The 27,421-nt window shown below is 39.0% G+C and overlaps 1 protein-coding gene across 2 annotated transcripts in view; it reads right to left on the minus strand.

Annotated features, from left to right (window-relative positions):
* GRID2 (glutamate ionotropic receptor delta type subunit 2) overlaps positions 1 to 27,421 on the minus strand; it is a gene marked incomplete at its 5' end in the record, with an annotated part of 737,620 nt that overhangs the window by 142,175 nt on the left and 568,024 nt on the right. For both annotated transcript variants that reach the window (XM_081999455.1, XM_081999454.1), the window contains one exon: positions 12,129 to 12,230. In XM_081999455.1, coding sequence (XP_081855581.1) covers positions 12,129 to 12,230 — 102 coding nt within the window. The remainder of the gene's footprint in view (positions 1 to 12,128; positions 12,231 to 27,421) is intronic.

The raw sequence follows: 27,421 nt of genomic DNA on the forward strand, positions 1-27,421 counted from the left end.
GAACAATTACTCTGAGTTTAACTTAGTTATGTTAATTAATTAGGCAACCAAAGAGAAACATTGGTTTGCAACTGTGCTACAGAGGTGGGTGATAAAGTCAAGCAATAAATTCAGGCCTTGGAGGAGGCAGGGAGGGAGAGCAAGAGAACGATTGCTTGTGAAGCATTCAGGGACAACTTACATGTAGGGAAAAAATATATCCCTAAACACAGAGTCTCCGTTTAGGGTGATTTTTAGCAGCCAATAAAATAATGACTTTAAATTGCAAGCTTCGATAGTAATCTTTTAGTTCTTCAGTTAAAATCAGGTTTTGGAGGTTCTAGTATTTTCGTATAAATACTCTCTTTTTGGACAAATTACTGAAAACTTTCTTGAAAGAACAGGAAAAAAAAACCCCATTCAAATCTTCAACACAGTAACTAAATATGTGAGAGGAAGAAAAAGTTGTTGCAAACAGGCCACTGAATGCAAAGTGGTGGTCTCAGCCCAGCTGTTAATGATTTTACATGTATACCACATCATCAGGAGATCACTGAACGGGCAACAAGACAGATTTTCTCTGTAACTACAAGGGTGAATTCTGCGGCTTTAAGTTGAGACTTATTTCAGGATAGAAGCTATATGGAACTATGATACATTTATGAGTCTTATACTTGCTTTAAAGATAAAAATGATAAAAAAATTCTAGGATGTGCTTTATAAATGGAAAAGCAAAAGCAAAACAAAATGTTTGGGATTTTTCTCCTGCTTAGCTGAATCCTCTTGTGCCTTTAGCACAGGCAGAAAAACTTCCTAGCCAGGAAGCTGTACAGAAATTATTAAATAAACAAAAAGTTATGGCGTTGTGAGACCAGAGAAACTGATCACTGCTGGGATTTACAACACATGTTGGGGCTTGACTCTAAAACTGCAGATGGATGGTCTTATGTGCTTCTATTATGTTTGGAAGAGAGTTTTGAAATTAAGTAATTATATAGGTGGTTAGAATTCATAAAGCATATGGAAATGACCTTTGTGTCTACCCATTAGAAATTTCTGAACACAGTGGGATATAATACTTTAATATTGACACTCTGTATTTATTAAATGGGACTCTCTGTTCATTAAATATTCCCTCCTTCTCTACTGCAAGGAGAAAGAGAGAGGAAGAAACAGAAGCAAGAAATGAAGCTCAGCTGTGGGCAAGGCTGCCAATCTGTGCTCAGCACTGACTTTAGAAACGGTGGACAGACACATTAAATGATTCTCACAGCCCAAGCAGAGCCTTGGCAATCACATGAAGCAGATATCCACTGTGACGCTTTAAAACTGCCATCACCTGCAAATGCTAAGAAACTGCTCCCAAAAGTGAAATTCACTCTCATTACTGGATGTCTCAACTCCCTTCCAAGGGCTGCTGAATGACCAAGCACAGCCGTTGTAACCGACAAGAAGCACTAAGTCTCAGAAACCATAACCAAAACATTTTCAGGCACAGAATGCTATTGTCTTGTTGCTAGGCATAATTACTTTTTTCTTGACTCATAAAATAATTAACTCCCCCACTTTTAAATGTTAGCCATTTTGCATTTCTTTCCTCAAAATATTTCAGTGAAATATGCAGCCCCAAGTACTTAATTTCCTCAAGTGTTTTATTGAACACTGTTTTGGGGATTCTGTTTGGCTAGGAACAGCACAGCAGCTTGTTATTTTTAATTGAACAGCAATGTACATTACTTCATGCTAGAATCAATGACCAAAATTTAATTGAAATATTTCATTCTCTAATTACAGAAATTCTCCCACCAATAACCATTACACAGTTGCTGCAAAACATAACACAATCCCCACCCCTTAATAACACTAAAACAAAGATGAAAGTTTCAAGCCTACAAAATCTTGGATAATTACAGTACTATAGGCATTCAATACCCTATTATGCCAACGAGCGGTGTAACAGTAGTGGCATTGAAAACCACTGTTTTTGGATCCTGTGCTTTTCAAATCGACTGATTAGAAAGTCAGCTGTACTAACAGAAAAATCACCTTGCCTGCAGCAAGAAGTTAGTTTATGTCTCAGAAGCTGAGTACAATACTAAAGGAAGGGGATTTTAAACCTGGCCTTTATTTACCACTGTCCTTATGCATGTGCTTAGTCTCTCGCTTTTTTTAATGACAATTTTATTGTCGTCTTCAACAAGACATGAGTTTGTGCTTTCAGATAATAGTCCTTTAAAGAATACTTTCTTCCTGAATCAAATGGTGGCTTCTGGATTTATTATGCTATTTAGTTTAGTCCTATTTAGAAGAAACAAACAAAAAATGTTATCCACCTTCCCCCATCTATCTCCCACTGCTCTGCAATGGGACTAAGGTTTCTTTCAAAGCTGTCTACAGCAATGGTCTATTTAGGATGCAGCCAAGCTTTGTGTATTGATTTTAATTCACAATAACTTAATGCACCTAATAGCTCTTTCTGAACCATTAAAGTTATATGATAGGAGTATGGATTGAGATCGGAATTGATTGGAGTGTTTTAGAGTATGTCTAAACAGCACAATGCTAGCTTTAATGTAGCTAGCTCAGATACTGGAATTAGCAGAAGTGTAGTATGGGTATATTAACCTGCTGGGAGCTGCATTATACTTCTTCCGACAGCCATGCAAGAGCTCCTATTCATAATGAATTCACATAATATCTCATGACATTACACTGTCATGCAGTTCACCTCCTTTTCTATTTTGCATAGTATGGAAGGATAATTACCATCATAAGACTCCCTTTCTGTTTAAAAGCCAAATTTCCTATGTGCTCTGTGAAATATATGAATCGCTCTGGAACGCAAATATGCTCACAGAGCGGATGGGTAAGGGTCAGTGAGAAGATAAGAGTTAAGGAGCCTTGAGAAGTAGCCCTTGACTTACAGATGGGTTAGGTTGGTCCTGCCATGCTTTGTGTTGCACCTACCTTGCTGCCAAACTGTGGCCCCAGCCTGGTCCCAAAACATTTGAATTACTTGATATTCACTATATAGCATCTGCTACTTTAGAAAAGTGGATTGGAAATATTAATTGAAAACAAAAGGGCTTGGGTTTCCCAGCAGGCTCTGAGATTAAAGCATGTAAAACAAATGATCACAGTAGGCATCTACAGTGTGAATAACCTTAAGGTTTATCACCTCCTGTTTTAATACAAACTAGGTATCTCAAAGGGACATAAACCAGCTATTAAACATAAACTGTGCCCAGTCAGTAGCAATTTCAGTTTGGCCCTTGTACAGGTGTGGTGGGGGGAAGAGGAATAGAAAGACAGGCTCTGCCTCTATCAAGGGGTATCAGCTTCTGTTGTTATAATAATTTTAATTATTAATATTTTGAGGAAATCTCATCACAGGACAGTACCACCTAAGAAAAAAAATCAATGTATTTTCCAAAAGAAACCCTAATACATATGCAAATGTTTGCAGATAGAGGAAAACAGAGTGGGAGGATTAGGGGAAAGAGACTACACCAAACCTAAATCTCTGGCAAATCGAGGAACACCTAATCAAGGCACACTCTGCCCCAATGGGTGCTTGTGTGCCAGTTACAGTACTCAGTTATCAACACACATCAATTGCAACAGCTTAAATGGCTCCTGTCCCCATTTTCTGCTTGGTAAAGCAGAGCTGGCAACCCTCAGAAGAGAAGCCTGGAAGACTGATGAGGGTAGGAAGCACTTTAGAAACCTTATTTTCTTCCATCTCTGTTTATGGGTCATTGTTCTTAGTCCCCAAGAAAGAAACGTACAAATTCCACTCCTCTCTGCTTCATTGCTTTACTACTGCCCCTTTCTCTGCAATGATAAAACAAACTTATTAGCAGGGCCTATTGCCATAGGACAAGGGATAATGGTTTTAAACTAAAAGAGGGCAGATTTCAACTAGCTGTAAGGAAGAAATTTTTCACGAGGGTGGTGAAACACTGGCACAGGTTGCCCAGAGAGGTGGTAGATGTCCCATCCCTGGAAACATTCAAGGCCGGGTTGGATGGGGCTCTGAGCAACCTGATCTAGCTGAAGATGTCCCTGCTCATTGCAGTTGGACTAGATGACCTTTAAAGGTCCCTGGAAGGCGGACCTTCCTTTAAGGTATTCTGGAAGTTTGTGCCTGTGCAGTAAGCTAGGATGTGTACAGTCAGCACCAGAAAGCACCAGACCTTAAAGAGCAACTTTTATATGCTAATAGCTTCTGAAATGCTGAATGGGAGTGCAAGCTAGAAAAATAGGAGGTGTTATTTGCTGTGCAGGGTAGGTAAGGAAAAAGGGTGAAAAGGGAGAAAGACACATGTCAAGTCTTCTCTTGAATGTTCGTAATAATTATAACTGTCACATAATGCAGTTATCACCAACTTTGAGCCTTAAAGTTTCTATTTGCTTGACAGCATAAGCTAAAAAATAAGCAACTTCAGGAAAAAACTGTCTCGCTGTGGAACTAGTATTTCCCAGCACTGTCTCCCTGCTTTCTAACAATACCCGGCTCAACTGAAGTCTACATCTCTCTCCTTATTTTCAGAAATTAAGGTCTCTATGTGGAGAGCATGAGATAACATAATCAGGCTTAGAACTGCAATAAAAGTGCCTGTTTTTTACAATGGATTGTTTCTAACCAGTACATTCATAGGATAAAATTGTTACTTAAGAAGTGGTATAAAATGCATTATATAGAGTCTGGGAATAACACCACTATTGCATTTCCTACATACTCTATATTCAAAAATACCTAAATTACAAATAATTCTGCCTAAAGTTTCTGAGCAGAGTTAGGTCAACACAAACTGCTCCTGCAAAACTGTCTCCTTAGTTTGTAATTCAGTGATAACAACCTATTTTCTTTTATTTGCCTAGAAATAGATATGGTTTCATGGAAATGCAAGCTAGAAAGAATCTCCAAAACCTTTTTTCCTTTCTCTGACTCAGGATAAAACTACCTAGACTAAGCAAGACGAACATGAACCTACCCTTCCTGGACAGACCTCTGACAGAGCAGAGTCCACAGCCTTCTTACAAGTGAATGACTAAGTATTCTTAGCATTAGAAAGCGTAGTAGGAGCTCCAAGAGCTACACTTACCTTGTGATGGGAAGCATTTTCTGTAAATATTAATAGTTTGCTTATCCTTAAAATAATTCAGAAAACTTTTGACCAATCAAACAGCAATTTAACTTCATTTTTAATTTTAAACATATGATAATAACATTTTATGAGAGTAAAAATTATAGTCAACATGCATCCCAAGCCATGTAAAAAAATCCTCCTTACATTATGAATGAGCAAACTATTATTAAAACCTGTAAAAGTAAATAATTGTTTTTAATGTCAAAATTTCAGTTTCAATAAATACTTGTCCAGAATCATGCCCTGAAATCTGAATTCAACTTTCTAAATTGGAAAATCTGCCCCATGAAAAGATATTCCAATACTAACTGACTTTTCCACAGGCGAAAGCCAGTCTTGTCAAGCATATCTCATCCTGAATGACAGCTTTCATGTCAACAACCAGGGTAACTATGAAGAATAGTAAATAGTGAGCCTAATCCTGTCATGCATCATTGCTCCTAATGATTTTGTTCATTTACCAATGAAATGAACATCCTGAACCACTGTTGCTATAATTTACCACCGTTTCACTGAACATTTTCCTTGAGGTGTTTGTCTATAAAAGATCTATTCTTTCCAACTTTCTTTCAAAGATGGATATGGGCAGCAAAAAGGAAGAGAAATCAAGACACGGGGATTTGTTGCTGCCTAGGAAAATATGCATTCTTTACAACTAGCAATGGAATATTCTAAAATGTCAAGTACTTTTGAAATATTTTAACTACAGCACACATGGTATATACTAAATACACTACTGAGTTATAGTATATAGAGATTTTATGACAGACTCCAGGTAGAATAATCTACATCACTCACAGCTTTTCTGCCATTCAAGCCTAAGTGCATAGGTGGCCATCAAAGAAGGATTTGGCCCTTACAGGTAAAAAGAGTAAAATAAGTTTGCTCAAAACACAAATGCTACAACTGCTGAAGATAAGTAATGTTTCTTAACCTTAACCCCTCCCTAAGGCATTTCTGCTGTCTCAGGAAATTCACTGTGGTGCACTATAGTCCAATATGCCAATAATGTTGAAACAGAGAGCAACATATAATTTAGTATAATACATGCCTTAATTAAAATTATTTTTTTAAAAGATTGTAGGCACTGGGGCATAGAAAGTGCAACCTGACAGAATGAAGAAGAATTCACAGAAGGGCACACAACTCAATTGTGAAAGTGGGAAAAGGGATCAGGACCACATCAGAAATGTGAGCACCAAAAAATGGGAGAAAATGGAAGAGGCATTATCTATGAGACAATTCTGATTATGCACTATTATAAGATATTTATTCAGTATTTCCTGAGGTATCACACACATAATCTTTGCTGCAGTTGATCTTCATTTTACAGTCATTCACTGATGTTTTTTGTCCTGGCATTTTTTTATCCTTCATGAATTCTCACTGTTTCTTCCTCTGTGTATGCTTAAACATTCTTCTTTCATCTCTCTTCCCTCTTTCCTTTTTCCTAGCACTCTGAAAGCTACTCCAGCTTCTTGGAAAGGACTTCTGTTACATTGTTTAAACCAGTGTTGGAAGTCAAATCCCAAAGACATTCTCAGTTTTTAAAAGAAGGACTTAGCTTCATATCTTACTTTTAATCTTTTCTCTGAGGGGTAAGTTCAACAGGAAAAGGGACTGAAGATGCAGACCTCCTGCCAGCTTGTGTCCCTAAAGATATTGTCTGCTTTCAGGTTTGTTTCTTTCCTATCTGGGCAACAAATGTTCATGCATTTAATGCCAACCATTGAGAATTAAACTAGTCCACATAAGATAATATTTGCCCTGGTGTAAATGATGCCTTTTTTTTTTTTTTTGCTATGCTTGTCTGCCCTTCTGCCAGCCCTCTCATTACACTATGTCCCACAGTGCCCATGTGGAGCCAAGGGTCACCAAAGTGCCTCTGGTCCACCTAGCTCTCTGCAAGTAACCTAGGCAAATAACTTTCAAAAAATAGTACATAGGGTTGTATGGCAAAGCATAATTCAGTATCGCTTGCTATTATTTTTTTCCCCCTCATCCTGCCTGCATTTTCAAAACCATCCAGATATGAAAATACATGCGTCCTGTTTGGGAGCGGTATTGAATTTACATGTAAAGTCACAAATATATTTTGCACCATTAGGAAGTTATACCTTTGGCACTTTCAGAAAAGGCTCTGTACTTTTCACTCAAGGTGCTAATTCTTTAAAACAGGGAATTTCAAACTTTTTCCCTTTTCAGACAACAGGGGCTTTTTTAGAACATGATTTTGTGAATACCTGCTGGCCTATTCATTCTCATACAGGCCAAATCTCATTCCATTTCTGATGACTTAACATTCATATGAATAATTCATTAATTGCCACTGCTACTAAAACGATATTATGAGAATATCTGCTGTATTCTATCTCCCTTTCAATAAAACTGAGCAGCTGAAAAAAGGAGGATAAACTGAAATAGCCCAAATGGGTATCTAGCTAAATTTGTTCTTGGACAATTGTTCATTCAAGACACTCTGAATTCGTTTAGAGTTGTTATGCTGACCTTTGATTGAGCTACATTTCAGAAACTCAGAATACATTTCAGAAGTTCACCAGCAAGTCTCTTGAACTTAGAAGTAACTTGTCAAACACAAAATTCAAACTTCAGCTTGCATGTGGGGAAGGAGTCCAAGACAGAGACATTTGATGTTTAAGACAAAATAAACCTTTTCTAGAAGTGTAGAAAGTGGTGTAGTAATGCAAGTCTGATTAAAACATTGAATCACATGTACACAGGCATGACTATAGTTCCCCTTAGAATAAAACACAAACAATTGTTTCTTATTCTTATTTATGCAAAGGAGAGAATTCCCATTAACTTCAGAGGAGCCAAGATTCACTGCCAAATGAAACTAGAGATTTCCAGTTTAGGGACATACTGTATTCTGTCACACTCACAAAGAGATTTTGTTTTGGATCTGTAGATATGTAGCCCATAATTATTAAATTTATCTAGGGAAGGGAATTAGTAGATGAATGCAGATGATGGGAATTGTTCAGCACTCGCTTTTTGAAGGACTGCTTTGGGAAATTAGTCGCAATTTTTTGTCATTTTCAGACTGCAGAATGTTTCATTTCACAGTAAGGATAATGCAGTAAAACCCAGGTGTCACAATTTGCTTCCTCTCAAATTCTACTGCAATTTTTAGAACCAGTCCTTTTCAACCTAAAGGCATAACAAAATGAAATTGGAAGGGGAGAAGGGTTGCTATCTAGAAAGACATGAGAGATTCGAACCGTTAACAGAACAAATAAACAAATTAATGTGAACTTCTCAAATCTCAATGACAAAGAAACCTATTCATATTCAAACATATTATTATTTAATTTTAACATAAGCCTTCTTGTTTCCCCGGATCAAGACCATACTGTTAGAAACTGGCAGAATTAATATCAATAACTAATCATTCATAGTCAACAACAGATTCTTTACTTTTAACAGAAATGTATCGACTTAATTGAAGAATTTGGAGAAAGATGGAAAAGGAAGTATGATAAAGGTCATCGCTAAAATGAAGTTGATGTGTGAAATCCCTCTTGCCCTCACATTAAAGGAAAGAATCACACATTTTCATCACACAGAATAAATATAAATCTCCAGTTTTGTCCTATCCAGCAGATATAAAACCAGACAAACATTGCACTTCTAGTTATTACTATGGCCTTGATTTACCTGAAAGAGTTCTGTTGATTTGTCCAAACTATAACTTGAAATTTTATTGTATTTCACAAAATTAATGGCCTTAGTAAATTTCCTTGATAATCGCTGTAAAATGAATAGTCCTTAATGAAATTCTAGTCAGTGTCTTTGTTGACCAAGTTTTTCTAAATTGAATAACAACAGAGGGACTAAAAGTCTAATTTTACAAGGAGAGAAAGCAAGTATTAATACTTTTTTTTTTAATAGTTTAGCTTCATTTCCAGTGTTATGGCATCCCAGCTAAGACTCCACTCAAATTCAGTTGTTAGATCTATTTATTCATTCTCTTCCAGTAAAAATAATATAATTGCACCATTGTAATAAGCTATGTAAGTAAAGATGGGAACCAAGCTATAAGTAGCAACAAGTAAAGGCCCTATAAATTTATCCTATAGCAACATACATTTGAAGTAAAAATATGCTCATGATAGCTGTATTTTAAGTCTCAGATTCCAGTATATCCTCATGAATAACACTTAGTTATGCATAGTAAGAGCAATAAGAGAAAATGCTAGAGGGTAAGCACCCTAAATAATGCTCTGTCACCCACAGAGGTGGCAGCATCATCTGTGATCATCCAAAGATTAGAAGTAGTTAGAAACAATTAGCACTTTGCAATTCTGGTATCTACACCGTTCAACTTCCCTTCAGGGTTTTGGTTAGTAGCTTGATTTTCTGTCAGTCTGCCTGCCTTTCTCTCTTTCAGCAATTAGAGTTTGTGGATGATGGAGAAATGATACTATATGTTCCCAGTTTCTGGCATTTTGGGTGAAAGCACCATCAGTCAAGGGAACTGACAGTGAAAAATATTGTTTCTGTCTGTCCTGGTTTCAGCTGGGATAGAGTTAATTTTCTTCCTAGTAGCTGGTGTAGTGCTGTGCTTTGTATTTAGTATGAGAATAACATTGATGTTTTTAGTTGTTGCTAAGCAGTTGATGCGCTTATACTCTGTCAAGGACATTTCAGCTTCCCGTGCTCTGCCAGTGGGGAGGTGCACAAGAAGCTGGGAGGGGGCACAGACAGGAGAGCTGACCTGGACTGGCCAAAAGCATTTTCCCTGCCTTATAACGTCATGCTCAGTGTACAAACTGGGGTTCGCTGGGGAGGGCTGAATAGCTGCTGGCGGATGGGCTATCAATCACCAGGTTGTGAGCAATTGTTGCACTGTGCATCCCTTGGTTTTGTATATTCCTTTATCACTAATATTATTATTTCCTTTTCCTTTGCTGTCCTATTAAACTGTTTTTATATCAACCCATAAGGGTGGGGTTTTTTTCTGATTGTCTCCTCCATCACACCTGGGCAGGGAGGTGAAGGAGGGGCTGCATGGTGCTCAGTTGCCCGCTGGGGCTAAACCACAACACGGGCTCATGAGTTCAAAATAAGCATTTGCTTCCTCCCTTTATTCATGCAGTTTACAAAATCCTTTCCTCTCTTCTTTGCTGAGTAAAATCAAATGAACCTCGATTTGTAGTGCAGTTCACAGTCAGTTTTGTCTAGATTGCACTGACCAGCCATGCAAACCTCTACATCTTTAAGAGAATAAAGGAAGTTTTATGCTGTGAAGCCAATATGAAAAATTTACATCTTCCCCATATATTGCCATCAGTGCACATCTGATGTAAAATGAGAGTCAGCTAACAGATTCTAACAAAGCACAATTCAGACTAATTGCGATTTTCACTAGCTGTGTATGGAAGTTGTCACCAGTTGCGCTTTAAAACTGTTAAGAAATCCAAATGGCTACTGTGTGTTCACATGAGGCCATGCACAAGGGCTGCAGTGAGGAGACTGAACTGCCGTGTGCTGTGTGCAGAACTTTAAATGTCTGCCTTCTGTCTTTATTATTAATATAGAATTCTATCAGCGTAACTAATGACTTTTTTGTTTGTTTGCAAGTTGCTAAATAGTCATGCTAAAATGACTTGAACGAAGAATGCTCTCTGGCAAGCTAACTAAAATAACTGGGGATGAAATCAGAGGAATAGAGTGGGGAGAGAGGGAAGAAGAAGAAATAAAAAAAAAAAATCCAAGACTAATTTTAATTTATTTTCCTAGACAACATCCACAGATCATTTTTGTCAACAGAAAATTATACTGAGTCAACTAACATGAGTATCAGGCAAAACACAAAGATCAGCCACTACCACCATGATGTTATTTTGATGAACGTGCAGTTGAAGTATAAAAAACTCTACCCTACTGCTTTGTATTTTTCTGTGCATTTATCCTTCTTTTGTTTGTTTGTTTGTTTTTTAGATATTATCGCAGGAAGTCCTCTAGTGTACTAAGAGCTGGAGCAGTCTGGACGCCCTGAGAGATAATAGTTTTTAAAGACCCATAAAATAATTACAGAGGTACAAAACTGCTCTGTCTGTGGCACTGACACGCTCTGGTGATTTCACTTTACAACCCCGAGTCTTTTCCTTCATGATGTAATGTCAACAATGCAAACCGCGGAAACCACTCTTGCCTTGCTCTTTATAAGCAAGTGGTCAGGCCCTCAAACACCGAATTGGTAATGAAAACCACGAGTAGATAGTAAAGAGAGGAAAGTATCTCAGTATAACCACAGTTCAGCAACCCTAGGTCAACTTCGTGTTTGGGCACTGGTCCAAAGAGACCTATACACCTTATATTCATTTCTCTCTCTCTCTTTCCACTCTAACAACTTCTGCTCAAGCAGCCAAAGTTTATGACAGGGAAATCACTGGTCTCATATCACAAACTACCTTCCTATTCTGGTAGATGTTTTCTGTTCAGCTTTAAACCAACAGCTTTGCTGTAGCTGCTTAATGCAAGGCGTCCACACAGGGGAAGAACCTTGCTGAAGAAGAGCTAGGAGGGGACAGTTGATGTTTTCCTGAACTAACATTACTCACCCTAAGCTGATCTTGAATATTTTCCAAGTGCGGCAGTTTGTGTCAGACAGCACTCAATTTGGCAAGGTAATTGGAAAGCAGCTACAACTTATGAATCATTTAGTGTTTCAGCTAGGTAACTTTAGCAAACAGGGCACTTGAAGTTGCCCTTTATCGGTTCATATGTTTGTGTTATCTAATTTAGTATGTGTCTGAGGAAGAAACTGGTTTTAATGTGTTTGATTCACTCTCTGAAATGAACTGTACTGGTAAATAATTTGATTTTGTGGAAATTGCTCCATTGCTCTTGTATTGACAAGCTGAAACCAGACACTCAAAGTTCTTGGTATAATGGTGTACTTAATAAAAAGATGAGGCAAGTAGAAGAAGATATATTCCTGCTAGTGCAAAAAGATGAGGATCTGCTTACCAGCACAGTCACCACCCGCAGAACCACTCCTCGCATGTTATTCTCCAACTTTCTGTCTGTCAATGACCCATTCAGACCAGTGATGGGATTCCAGCAGCCGAGCTGAAAGGGAAAACAGAAATAATTTCCTCATTGCCCATAAAACTTTGCCAGTTATTTCTTTTAGGCAGCTTTAAGCAGGAATGTACAAAATAAACAGAGCACCTTCTGGAATCAATGGGATGGAAAGTAAAGGAAGGGCTTGCGCACAGATTCATCTTTAAATTGCAAATGAAGCAATTAGGGATATCAGTTTCTACTTTTAAATACCAGTGTGCAATGGATGACAGCATCCAGGGTTTGGGGGCATATGTATTTCTTTAGAAGAGCTCAGGAAGGACTTCTGTGTTGATGAAAAATATTTCAAAAGTTGTATGGCTGTAACAATACTTCTATCTTACTTTCAGTAATACACTAATTGGAGAAATAATAGCTACCATAATTTTGGCATGCTGTCTATACCAGCCCATCTTTCCTAACGGAACTCTGATGAAAGTAATTACACTAGTTTTAATTAAAGTTTATACTACTCATTGATAATAAAACAGCAGTGATTTTCAGCCAGGTTAAAAATCACATTTAAAGATGATTGAGGAGAAGACCATCGGATAGGCACATCACAGTATTGAGAATAGACTGCAGCAGATAATGCAGAAAAAGGAATTTGGCTATGAGACGCTTTGCATTGATGCTATCATATATCTTGGGCTTCTATGGACAGAGGTGTTTTCTCAGGGATGTCTCCAGGACTAACTGCCTTTCAATCTGAATTTAGTAGATACTGACCTGTCATTTAGCTTCTCTGAAAATATAACTTGCCTGCCTTCTTACATGATGGTTGATGCTTACCTTGGGTACAGAGAAACAACCAACCACTCATCCCTTAGCACCACATACAAACGTTACTGGTTTCATTTTTGGAATTCATTATTACATCCATCTAGGCTATGCAATCACCACTGGCAATTCCAAAACCCAACAGAAGGGTGACTGACTTCAGAGGACTTTGGAGCAGAGTCTCAATTATGGCATGTAAACTAATTGCCTATGTAAACCTATTATGCAGTCAAACATACAGAGAAAGAGGTAGGCACCTGCAGGTACAAGTTCTTGCTCTGAATTGCCTTCTTCATAGACTGTGCATGAAAGCTATGGAGGGATGCTCATCTTCTGATTTGGGGAGCTAACTTAAACCCAGGCGGTTTTCATGTCCCTGTTTAAAGGCACAGAAGGTCTTGCTCTGACAAAAACAAGATTAACATCGGTATGTTACTGCTGGGCCCAGTGGCCTCTGCTGAGACTAGTCTCTCAGAGAATTCAATCCTGTAATCTGTGAGAAATATCGATTGCAAAACATCCAAAACATTACTGTACTTTAACGCACAGTCACAGAAATGGCAAGGTGCCTGAACAAGCTGAAAGTGTCTGTGAAAGAAGGGAAGTACCTTTGCTGACCGTGGTTGAATACAACTTTAAAGAAAGCATTATTTTCAGTTTTTCATGGGAAAAATCTTTATATATGTGTTTCATAGATCTTTCAAAGTAAAACACAAAACAAGGAACAAATTCCAAGTACACACATTTAATGATTTCAAATGATCCATTTCTTAAATTTTTTTTTTATTCACTACATCCCCCAGGCTATTTTAGAGCAAATTCTAAATTATTTAATTTCAATGTATTCATATCAATTCTTTGAAGATGCCTCAAAAAGTGAAAAACCCAACCCTTCCTGTGATAATATAGAGATGTACTTCCCAACAGAAGATGGCCTTAAAAAAATGTAATAATTTCTCTCTGCTATTTTCAGGAGTGCTCAGAGCTGTCCTAATTCTTCCCATTTTGAAGTTAAGGTTATACTATTGTCAGGGAATCAGCAAGGGTAATACTGAGCATACTTTTAATCTCAAGTAATAACTAAATCAAGGATCTACTAGATTCAGAACTCCAGCAGAAATCATTGAAAGTAGCACTAGGATATGAAGAGGAACTGAAGTATGAGGCATCATATTAATGTCTTGCAATTACTCATATTTCCAATAGCTATTTCTAAATAAAAAAGCACAAACTATCACTGCCTGGTTTCTTCACTTCATGTTCCCATCCGATCACAAAAACCAACCATAGATTACAGTCGCTATCTCTGCTTCTTCTATACCTCCACAGTGTGTCTAGCTGTTCACAGCATTACGGATTCACTGCTGACATTTCCAGATCCTCATCACTCCTCCGGCAAAGCCCTCCAACACTTTGAGACGAATAACCTAATTGCTGAAGTGTGTTACCTGTAATAATGCAGTGAAATGTAGTGAATGTATTTCAAGTGTGTGCACTGTATGTAATAAACCACTACCATCCTATAAAAAAAAAGCATCTGATAGTCTACATTTTCTGTATTAAAAATACTGAAAATGGCACTAAATTCGGAACAAAAGTACATTAATTTGACGTTTGTCATTCTTAGTCACATGAAGAAACTAATTAGAACTTAGATCCAATTAGCATATCCAAATGTGTTGGAAGTACAATTACAACAGAAACTGTACTGCTTTTGCCAGATTTAAAACCCTAGGAAGTTAGTGAAGAGCCTTTGTATCCTTTCGAGGTTCAAGTCCATTTTTAATTATGTACATTAATATACACATATGTATATAATTAACTCTTTAGCCAAAACCATTCTACTTTTTTAAGGAAAAAAACCCCAACATTACTGACTCCTGGAAATTTAGCATAGCACTAATTTTCCTTTAAAAAGGCACATTTTATTTTCAATTATTGTTCATTTAATTTTAAATTCAATTGTTCCTTTATGCAACACAGTCATGGCAAAGACAAATGTGCAGTGCCTTGCCGATAAAGTTGAAATTGATTTTGAGTGAGAACTGCTTACTGTTATTAGGTGAAAACGAATCAACATTTATCGATGACAATTTGAGCTTGTCATTGCAGCAAGGAGCAGATATAACTATTGCTGAAACAGCAAGGTGGGGGTGGTATGAAGCTACCTCTTCAGCAATACCTCTCTCTTACCTGCTTCTGCAAAACATGTGTTGCTTCTGCATTTGTTTCCTTTTTCTTTTGTTCTGTCTCTGATAGTTGAAATGAGAGGCAATAAAAAAGAACAAGATCTTGGTTATACTATATACAGCCTGACAAAGCATTTCCAGTGGAAATGCCCACCCACAGAGCACTGTTGAGGAACCGCTATGTTAACAGCTCACAAGAGAGCCGGTCACCCACAGAAACACCAGCCGTCTCACCTGCAGTACCCATATATTCTTCAGAAACTCCCTTCTCAATTTTCACCCTGGTCCAACCTGCTTTAGGAACTGACTTTTTCCAAGATATGACTTCAGCAGAAGAAATGCATGTTAATAATGCCCTTTTCCATTCCAAAGCATAATAAATTCACACAACTGGAAAAGACATCACGGAGCTGTCATGAACCAACACTCAGCCAGGAGATTCTAACTCCCAGGTGTGCTGGGAAGACTCAAAATGGGATACACAACAAAAAATAATTCTAAAAAAGGTTTTTTTTTGTGATGGGTGGATTCAGCATTTACAAAATTTGTTAGCACACTAGTTTAGGCAAAATTCGAGCAGGACGGCATTGAAATAGTTTTGCACAGAGTATTCCTGATGCCTCTTGTCAGCTGTTGTTTAATATATCCAACGGCAACTAGGAAATCAGAGATTAAGTCCTATAGACAAAAGACTACATCTCACAGAAGAAACGCCATAACAGATATGTTTCTGTTTTCATTCTGATACTGTCAGTTATGAAAAATTAAGTCAGACACTGTCACCTAGTTAAAGAGTCCTTTTCAGTTCAGCTCCCTAGCCAGCACCCACCAGCTGGTCAACCAAATCTGCAAAAGTCTGAAGTCCAGGGGTTAACTGAGAGCCTTGGTACTCCTGGGCTTGATTAAAGAAACAAGGATAATTTTTTTTCTTCAAGCAATTTCCTAATACGATTGGTTAGCAGGAAAGCTTTCTGTGTTTAACTTCTCCCTTCACTGGAGCTTAGGTAATAGTCAGCAAATAAGTTGTTAAAATCAATAGAAAATACTGTGTTCAACAAATTGGATAATGTATAGCAGCACTTGTTTCTCCTACATTCTCTGTGGTGAAACCTATATAGTTCTGTGCATTCAGTTAATTAATTTGTACAGTATGTTTTATTGCTTTAATCTGTCTCTGGACTAGAAGGAATGACCTGCCCCTGGACTCACTCTGTTAGGAGAATATGAATATCCAAGTTCAGTTTTATATCCAGTGGCTTAAGGATTATAATTGCTGCAGTCAAGGTGGTCTATTTGTTTTATTAACTGATCATAGACACAAATGCAAGTGACCTAAGTAAGAATTTCTTTCGTCAAAGCACATGGCGGAATAATGCTGCACACAATTAATAAAATGTTTTGCTTTGGGGACTGCCTCAATTTCCTTTTCTTATTGAATTGAAATAAAGAAGCTAATGGAAAGTTACTTGCTGGTAACCTCCTGTTTGCTTGCCTGCCAGCTCTTGACTCAATATTTTCTCAAAGACTCATGCAGCCAGATTGGTGCCAGAAGTTATAATTGGATATTTCAGACCACTGACAAATGTTGAATATATGGGGGGAAAAAAGCATAGACTGCATAGATGTTCTCACATTGCGTGCTCCACTCATGAAGATCATGCTTAGCGCTTAGGCCAAGCTTCCAGAGGAAATCTAATGGTATGATATTTGGAAAGTGTAGTAAATCACCACATCTCAAAGATAATGAACCATCTCCCCAAGCCACTGTTGTCATTCTAATGGTGCCTCATTTTTTTCCCCCCATTCATCTCTAGCTTACTTTCTCTATTACTACTTTCCCTTTCATTTGAAATTTGGTGGTTTTAATCTATCATTTCCCACTTTTAGGCGTCTTCTCCTTTATCTTGGGAAAACACCCTTTTCCCTTCTCTAGTCTTCTCTGTGAATTCGGTTCTTCCAGCAGTTCCCTAACCTGTGGTTATCTTGCTCTTTCCCATATTTCAGTGCCTCTTGCCTTCAGTACATCTCTGTGTACTTTCAGCGTACTTTCTTTCCTCTTTGCTTTTCTTTTCTTTCCCTTGATCTTCCCTGCTGCCTCTTGTGCCTTTTCCCTGTCTTGGTCTTTTTGTTTAGGGCTTGCGTTGGTAAAGGGGCCTCACTTTTCACTTCATCCAGCTTTGACTCATCTTTCAAATCACTTTGGGTCCTCTCTCCATAGCCCTTGGATCTTCTTTTCTCTCAGGCAGTCCTCTCTCTCAGGAAACTTTTCCTCAACTCCTCCCTCTCCTCTCGTGTTATGAGGGAGATGGGACTTAACAAAATACATTACTGTATGGCCTTCTCTTGCTTTCACCTTTCATATTTTTTTCACTCCTGTCCCCTGAAATCCTTACACAATTCTGAGGAAAAGACCCAGACAAGGATATTAATGAGCCAGATGATGATCTCTTTCCCACTTCCTCCATATTTCAGTTGGAATCAAATACTGAGAAAAACCATTTCTTTGGCCCAATGCAGACATTGCCCCTTTGCAATGTAACTGCACTGTAGATCTGCATTTGGTAACCGCACTGTGGACCGCTGTGCAGAAAAAGCTCCCGTGGAAAATCCCGGTGGTGCTCAGGGATTGCTGTGGCAGCAAGCATTCACAAGGAAAGAATGTGTCCTTCATTCATCCTGTACCACAACCCAGGGCACAAAGCACATGCATGCAAGCTACTGGCATTGCCTGAATGCCAAAACGACCTTTGTGAGGAGGCAGGTTTTACCTCAATTTTCAGCACAAGGAGAACAAGAGCGTAACAGCTGACAAGATTGTCTTACTGGTGGCTAGGGTTTTTGGTCAACAGCTATAGAGAGGCCAGTAACCACCCGAGACAAGTAACATGATTTTCAGACTTCATGGTTCAATCAGACTTGGCCATATATCAACCAGAATACATCATGAACAACAGGAAGTTGGGAAGGGAAAAAAAAAGCTTCACTGAAGACAGACATTAGTCATTAAGTCTGGCATTTACTTTTATGTGATTTTTTAATAGTATATTTTACTCTCTAGAGTCCATATTATCACCTTGTTATAGTTTATCAGATGACATAAATTAATTTTTAGACATAAATAGACTCTTCCTCCTCCAAAAAAAGAGAAAGTAATAAATAAAAATAAAAAATAAATCTTTCCTCAAAACACACATACACACATTTTCTTTTCTCTTCAGGAGGCAAATCCTCCTTTAGACTATCAAAGTTCTTCATACTGCCAGAGTAAAACTCATGAAAATCACTTTCATTTTACAGTGAAAGCTTGTTCACTGATGTCTGAATTATTCCAGAGAAATTAATAATACAAAGTAAGTTCAGGTTTGTGTGCAGTTTAAATACAGTCACTTTGATTTTTAATTACAAATCCTCGTCTCCTTTCTCATTAAGTATTTTAAGAGTTTAAAAGGATGACTTTCATGTAAGTTCACGTAAGGTCTGAAAAAGATTTTTAAAAAATCAGCATTCATAATTGAAATTTGTCCATTTTGTGCTGGGACACCACTGCATCTTTATGAAATCAAAGAGAAAAAGATTCAAAGTTACTACTCAGATCACAATATATAGGATTTTCATATCATAGTAAAACCTTTGATCAAACCTGATCAGCAACAAACAATGAAAAATACTGTTTTCCACTGGGTTGTGTGAGACTCCCTCTCTACAGGTAGCAACAAAATGTGCGCGGCACGTTTCAGCTTCTCATCAGTTCCTTTGGAGTATACAAACATTCTTCAGTAGACTCCTGGCTTTCCATTCAGTTTAGTGGTGAAGTGGATTATAAACAGAAACTGTTTGTGCTGTTTCAGGGCTCAAAAATTCTGGGGGCAGGGTTCCAGAAATAAATCAAAATTGTACTAGCATGAAACAAGACCAGCGCTGTCTCACTTGGAGAGAAGTGGGTTTACAGAGCAGGATTCTGAACAAACCCAGTCCAAGTGGCTTCACCACTCTCCAAGCTGGGAAGAAAAAGAAAGGCTGTTGTCTAGTTCCAGCCAAGGAGCTGCAGTAGCAAAGCAGCAGTGCAGACCTGTGCTTGTAATAAAGAAATCTGTGTTTGTTTTAAAGGCAGCTAACAAGGAACTCTATGTTTAGGTACACATGGGGCCCAGTGAGGCTACAGAACATCTGGACTAATCTCAGTAGCACCTCTTTAGCCCTGTTTTTGAAGTGTAAGCAGAATTATCACACCATTGCTCGCACAGAAATGCATCAATGAACTCTACATGTGGTTATCTTTTCCTGTGAAGCACAATGCTATGAAGCACACTTTTTTTCAGGTATAACATATGGGAATGTCCCTTTTACTTTGGCAGGCTAAATGAAGTTTTAAATGAAGAAATACTCCACCGCTACTTACTCAAAAGTATATGTATTTATTTATATAGCTACTGAATGCTCCTTGAGCAATACTGCCGCTGTTTTTCCTTATGTGTGAAAAATAAGAGCTGGATTTACAGAACTTGTGTAAAGGGTGGGAAATGTTCCTAGGATATGCATACCACGGAAATATATGTTCTGAAAACCTTTGAAAGAGGACACCCTCATTTTTAAATATATACTTACACTTAGCATGTTTGGCATTGCTACATAATTTTTAAGTTCGGAATGAAACACAGAATAAGAAACAGACACAGAAAAACACATCTATGCCTTACTCAAGACACTGATGTACTGGCCTGAAAACACTCCTTACAAATCCCAGATACAACGTCAAAGAGAGGCACATGTGATAAGATACTATTTTTATCCTAAAAAAGTGGGTCCCTGTCTCCTCAGACACGTTCATCCTCTCATCACCAACGTGAGGCAAAGGAATTAGTATGCAGGTAGCGTGAGAACATGCACCACTGTTCACTACAGATGATATAAGTATCTTAAAGCGTGTTTATATCTGTCTAGGAGCTGTTCATACTTACACAATATCAAAGCAGCTTACACTCTTTTTCGGCACAGAATTTGTCAGCTCCTTCTTAAATGCAGTACCAAGAAGAAAGATCCAATGAGAGTATCTCCTATTCATACATACCAGTGCAACATGCTTCCCAGGCACAGGAGCTATGAAACACCTGCTCACAAACCATCAACACCAATGGCAAAAAAAAAAAAAAAAAAAAAAGAAAGCTGATGGAGCATGAGGAATTCACTTAAAAGGCCAATTTAACTAATTCCCCTTTTATATATGCGTATGTGAAGGCACTCCTGAGAGTGCCTAAATGGAGACCTTTGGTGAAAAGGCGCAAACCAAACCAAGTTGTTACATATCGCCTTCGAGTTTCTCACTGCAGAGAAGCTAACATGACAATGCACCAAGCATAGCGCTAGACGATAAACTGCTTTCCATTGATTCTCCAGATTCCCATGACACTTAAATGGGAAATGCAGAGATTGAAACAAACTTTGCTTACACATAGATCAATACTCCACTGCTAAATCCAGGATTTATTCTCAGTGTCGGCAGAAAAAAAAGAAGCTTGCTAAGTTGCATATATCACAAACTTGCTAGTTCAATGCTGGCTAGTAAATTAAAACAACATTTTGTCACTGATATATTAGAAAGTATTATTCCAGTATAAGCCACTCTCACAGGGTATATGGCTAGAGTGTCACTAGTTTTCAGTGCATTATGGACCAGATATTACAAGTTTTTTACTGGATCATATACTTTTGAGAGTTTGGTAGTAAAGCAAATAAAGTTGTGGGGTGTTTTTTCCACTGTCTCAGCACAGAGCAGCTATCTTAGGAATCAGAACTGACAGTGAAGAAATCAAAAAACTTAGCACAACAGTGACCAAGCAGAGTACCTATACCAATCAACTGCACCTGGAATAGGGTGTTCAGCTCTGGGGCCCCCAACATGAGAAGGACATGGACCTGTTGGAGTGAGTCCAGAGGAGGGCCACAAAGATGATCAGAGGGCTGGAGCATGCCTCCTATGAAGACCAGGTGAGAGAGTTGGGGTTGTTCAGGCTGGAGAAGAGAAAGCTCCAGGGAGACCTTATTACAGCCTTCTAGCACCTGAAAGGGGCCTACAAGAAAGCTGGAGAGGGACTTTTGACAAGCATCACTGAGGCACTGGAACAGGTTCCCGAGAGAAGTTGTGGATGCCCCTCCCTGGAAGTGTTCAAGACCAGGCTGCACGGGGTTCTGAGCAACCTGGTCTAGTGGAAGTTGTCCCTGCCCATGGCAGGGAGGTTGGAACTAGATGATCTTTATGGTCCCTTCCAACCCAAACCATTCTATAGTTTATGATTCTATGAATTTGAGGAGATGGTTGTGGCCAACAACCTGGGTTATGAAAGGGAACTTCTTCCCACTAAATGGAACTGCAGTGAGAGCAGATATGTTCACCTAGAATCCTAAAGATCAACACAGGGACCAGGAGGACTGGACACTGGGAAATATTTGAGGAACTAGGTTATGGTCTGTCTCATACCACAGGTCCCTCTTTCCACTGGGTCCAGATAATCCTTTCTAAGATTTTTGCTTCCAGATGACCTAGCCTCAGTTCCAATGTACAGGCCTTTTTAGCATCAATAATCTGTAACTGAAATTATTCCTGTCCTAGAGGCCCTGACAGAGCTGTGATACTGATAACCAAATGTTACGCTGATAATGATCAAAAGCAATTTCTTCTCTAACTACCAGCACTGTAAACTCACCTTCAGCACAGACTATACATTCAGCTCCTTTCCTTTCTGTATACCACAGGACATCTGCTACACCATTATGTAGCAGAAGGGCTGTCCCTAAGAGAGACCTGTGTTCCCATGGCCTTCTGATGATGTCCTCAATCACACCTCAGAGGCATCATCATCTGACTACCAGGACAAGTGTAATTCTGACTGCACAGTTGGTTTTGCTGGTGGTGATGTTGTACAGCAATCACAGCTGACAGCTAGACTGTACAAAACTATTGACAATGTTTACGTTATACTTGTGTGCATTACACAACACCTATGGTTTAAGGCAAGTTTGGAGCCCACTATATTTACTACTAATCAGTGTTTACTACTAATCCCAGCTAGAGCTCAGTCTGACCACAGTTGCAAAGGATAATAAAAAAATGCTTCTACAAATATATTAACAACAAAAAGAGAGGCAAGGAGAATCTCCATCCCTTACTGGATATGGCGGAGAACATTGTCTCCAAGGACGAGGACAAGGTTGAGGTACTTAATGCCTTCTTTGCCTCAGTCTTTAATAGCCAGACCAGGTATCCGCAGGGTATTCAGTCCCCTGAGCTGGAAGATGGGGATGGAGAGCACAATAACCCACCCATAATCCAGCAGGAAACAGTTAAAGACCTGTTAAGCCACCTGGACACCCACAAGTCTATGGGGCCTGATGGGATCCACCCGAGAGTACTGAGAGAGCTGGCAGAGGAGCTTCCCAAGACACTCTCCATCATTTATCAGCAGCCCTGGTTAACAGGGGAGGTCCCAGAAGACTGGAGGCTTGCCAATGTGACACCCATCTACAAGAAAGGCCGGAAGGAGGATCCTGGAAACTACAGGCCTGTCAGCCTGACCTCCGTATCGGGGAAGATTATGGAGCGGTTGGTCTTGAGAGTGCTCACAGGGCATATGCAGGACAACCAAGGGATCAGGCCCAGCCAGCATGGGTTCATGAAAGGCAGGTCCTGCTTGACCAACCTGATCTCCTTCTATGACCAGGTGACCCGTCTAGTGGATGAGGGAAAGGCTGTGGACGTCGTCTGCCTGGACTTTAGGAAAGCCTTTGACAGTGTCTCCCACAGCATTCTCCTGGAGAAACTGGAGGCTTGTGGCTTGGACGGGTTTACTCTTCACTGGGTGAGGAACTGGCTGGATGGCCGAGCCCAGAGAGTTGTGGTGAATGGCGTTAAATCCGGCTGGCGGCCGGTCACAAGCAGTGTTCCCCAGGGCTCTGTTCTGGGGCCGGTCTTGTTCAATATCTTTATAGATGATCTGGATGAGGGGATCGAGCGCTCCCTCAGTAAGTTTGCAGATGACACCAAGTTGGGTGGGAGTGTTGATCTGCTGGAGGGTAGGAGGGCTCTGCAGAGGGATCTGGACAGGCTGGATTGATGGGTTGAGGTCAACTGTATGAGGTTTAATAAGGCCACGTGCAAGGTCCTGCACTTCAGCCACAACAACCCCATGCAACGCTACAGGCCTGGGGAGGAGTGGCTGGAGAGCAGCCCGGCGGAAAGGGACCTGGGGGTGCTGGTTGACAGCTGGTTGAATATGAGCTAGCAGTGTGCCCAGGTGGCCAAGAAGGCCAACAGCGTCCTGGCCTGTATCAGAAAGAGTGTGGCCAGCAGGAGTAGGGAAGTGATTGTGCCCCTGTACTCGGCCTTGGTGAGGCCGCACCTCAAATCCTGTGTTCAGTTTTGGGCCCCTCACTTCAAGAAGGATGCTGAGGTGCTGGAGCGTGTCCAGCGAAGGGCAACGAAGCTGGTGAGGGGTCTGGAGCACAAGTCTTATGGGGAGTGGCTGAGGGAACTGGGGTTGTTCAGTCTGGAGGAGGCTGAGAGGAGACCTTATCGCTCTCTACAACTACCTGAAAGGGGGTTGTAGCAACGAGGGTGTTGGTCTCTTCTCCCAAGTAACTAGTGATAGGACGAGAGGAAATGGCCTCAAGTTGTGCCAGGGGAGGTTTAGATTGGATATTAGGAAAAATTTCTTCACCGAGAGGGTGGTCAAGCATTGGAACAGGCTGCCTAGGGAGGTGGTGGAGTCACCATCCGGAAGTGTTCAAAAAACGTGTGGATGTGGCGCTTCAGGACATGGTTTAGGGATCATGGTTGTGCTGGATTAATGGTTGGACTTGATGATCTTGAAGATCTCTTCCAACCTTAGTGATTCTGTGTTCCACAGAAGAATATCTAAACCCTAGCAGGATCTGTTAGTAGCTAGTTCAATGGAGCCACATACAGGAGTGGGTCCTTCTGTATTAGAGAAGCAGAGGCATGAGTGAGCATAAATATCATATGCTAAATAAGGGTGGGAAAAAAGGTTGCCTATTAAAGAAGGGTTCAGATAAGTAGCATAACATTTTGTAAAAAAGTAAACATTTCTATATGCCTATTATTTACTACTAAAAACATAAAAAAGCACCACAATAAAATAGCATTATAGAGGCAGGCTATGACTTACTCTCTTATGCATAAAAAACTACTCTGAGAATTAGAGACAAAGTTTCTAAGAAGTCTTTGAGAAGTCCTAACAAAAAAAAAAAAAAAAAAAATCTTTTCTGCTTTACCATCACTCAGACAAAACTGGAAGGTTAAAGAATTTTGGGAAGGAAAAAGCTGAGTTTTGCCTACCAAGACAAAACATTTTTAGTAGATTGCTCTGAAGAACCTGACAGTGTAAGTGATTTTACAAACTCATCGTGCCATACAGTGCAAATATTTACTCTTATTATGGTAAATAAGCTTGTCAGAACAATCTACATATCATGAACATTTAAATGACAAATGATATGTAGCAGAATACCTAAAAACTTAAACAAAGGAATCTTGTAGAAAATAGTAAACCATTAGTTTAAAAGATGAATTGACACTTCTAATAATCCGTCTCCAGAATAGCTGAATCAGTAAAATAAATTTCTATTACAAATGAAAATCACTGCTTTAATGACACTAAAAATTACCACAAATATAAATTAGTAATGTATCTTAGTAACTAAAACTACAGAAACACATTATAAATCTATCTTGCAAAGGATGGGAATTATATTTCCTAGTACACTATATTCCCACAATAGAACCTGCTTAGCATACACAATGCTGAAATTGTAAGGAAACTAAGAACTTTACACCACTGAGATTTTTTTTAGTTTAATATTGCAAAGCCCCTTCTAATAACATATTGTGGCGTATATGACAGTGATTATTTAACCAGCTAAGTAGTTATACTGTGCTCATCATTACAGTGTTTCTAGGATTTACTATTAAGGGATAATATCGATTTTTAAATCATCTTTCCGTTTGAAAAGATCTACTACTTTTAAGAAGGAAGAAACATCTCCCTTAAGATTATATTAACAAATCAGTAACTGGGCTCACATTACCTTCCTGAGCGCATTACAGCTGCTATACTTGCCCTTTGGGTACATTACAGCTACTATACTTGCCCTGATCTCTTGGTGTTTCCCATTTTCAACAGCACCCACTCGATGTGACCGTAAACAATCTGAGGTAGGAACTACATTACTGTATGCATTAGTAACCTGTGTAATGGAGCTTTTTACTGTAATCATAATTATCATTAGAGATATAGACAAAATCAAGTATTTTGTCCTCATTTTTCCCCAAGTTTCAGCTATACCTTCTTTACGTTGCCTGCCTGATAGCTACCAGGCTGTTTCCCCTGTATAACCAATTACTGAGTAGTTGGAAATGTCCATGAATTCCCTCTGTATGATCTACGTGTGGGTATACCAGAATCAGAGTCTTTATGTTATGCTGATGAATGTGTGTTAAGCTCCCGAAGAGAGAAAATTCTTTAGCTGGAAAGGTGACTTAAAAATAATGACATCCTTCCAAACGTTAGTCACGGACCAGGAACAGAATTCTGGAGTCCTGTTTCTCAACAGCCTGTGGGTACTACTGCATTTTCTTCCAATGCACACTGAAAGCTTTTCACTGGGGGCACTAATTATTTTCCAAGCGGTAGGCCCTAAGATTAACAGCCATGCTAGAGAAGGCGTCAATATCTTCAGGGCTAAGAGTGTTTGCTTGAAAGCTGACTCTTGTCTGGACTGCTCTTGTCTGAGTGTTCATCTCCATTGTAATTTTGACAGAGAATTTTACTGGTTTACACAAACTTAGAAAGAAGACATTATTGCTATAGTTTCAGACTCTAACACAAACTCCCCCTACTTATTATCTTTTTTTTAATAATATGGTCTTTTAAATTTCACTATCAGACTAACCTGCATCATCTGTGCAAGCTCAGGTAATATGCTATAAGTCCTCTACTTCAGGTTGAAGAGAAAAAAAAAAAAGTCAAAAGAGCCTATTACCTGGTGTGGCATCTATCCATTGTCTAAAGTCTGGATGAAACCTATTAGCCTGTCAGCATTAGTTCTGATTCAAACACTTTACTCTAGACACTTTCATTAACTGTGTTGACATAGCTATATAGTATTCATTTAACCTGCACTTCATTGCACTTCTAATATGCAATCACATTTTGCAAATGTGAACCTGAATATAAGGCATTCAAGGCTAGAGTCTTGGTCGGTGTAAGTCAGAGTATTTTACTGAAAATAAGCCTCGTTAGTCTAGCTGAGGATCCAGCCTTACCTCTATACCTTTAAATGCAACTATATTTCTTCCTAGAATAGCTCCTGAATATGTCTATATTTTTAGTACAACACCTGGGATTTATGGTCAGCTCACTTTTCATTGCACTAAAACACTCATTAAAATGAGAATTTGTACTGTAAAACGCTTCTATGCAAGATGCACTAAAACTAAGTGAATAATTCATCTGTTTTTCATATACAAATTTATTCATGGAATAATATACTCTAATAGCTCCTCTTATGGAAATTATAGTTAGTTTTTCCAGAGCATTCAATAATCAAAATGCTATGCTGGTTTATTTGGCTGAACACATTGCCATTACATAACGTCTTTGTCTCATGATTGGACTACCTGGTTTATGGTGTGAACATTTGCATTTATCAGTTCAATTCTTACCAGCTTTAGAAACCATGAAAGTACAGACCACATACTTTCTAAAGTAAGCATTAACAGCAACTTAGTGTAAGCATTACACAGCTCATGATAGTCCTAGTCTCAGTAATTGGCATTGTGAGTTTTTAGCAAATTTAAAATTTTTGAACATGGAAAACTAAGTCCTTAGGCAAGCAAGCAGTGGTAAATCCAAGCCCCTGGCACCCAAACAAACCCAAACCAGTCTGTCTAGTTGCTTTGTGGTTTTTTTTGAAGATAGATTTGAAAACTCAGAGTACTATTAACAAGGTATTAAACTATGATATATCCACTAATGTCCTTCTCCCCCAGCTAATGGGATTCATAATTATCTCATTTCAGTAGCTAAGAGAATTTGCACAATATTTCCTAGTAGTTACTTCTTATATGCTATTTCCCTGATGAAAACAAGGTTTAAGCCACTCCACCAGGTCTATTCCTACTTTTAACGCACTAGCATCTTTTATTCTCATCTCCAG

Source organism: Phaethon aethereus (assembly GCF_964289735.1).
Source record: "Phaethon aethereus genome assembly, chromosome: 4".
NCBI classification, from domain to species: domain Eukaryota; kingdom Metazoa; phylum Chordata; class Aves; order Phaethontiformes; family Phaethontidae; genus Phaethon; species Phaethon aethereus.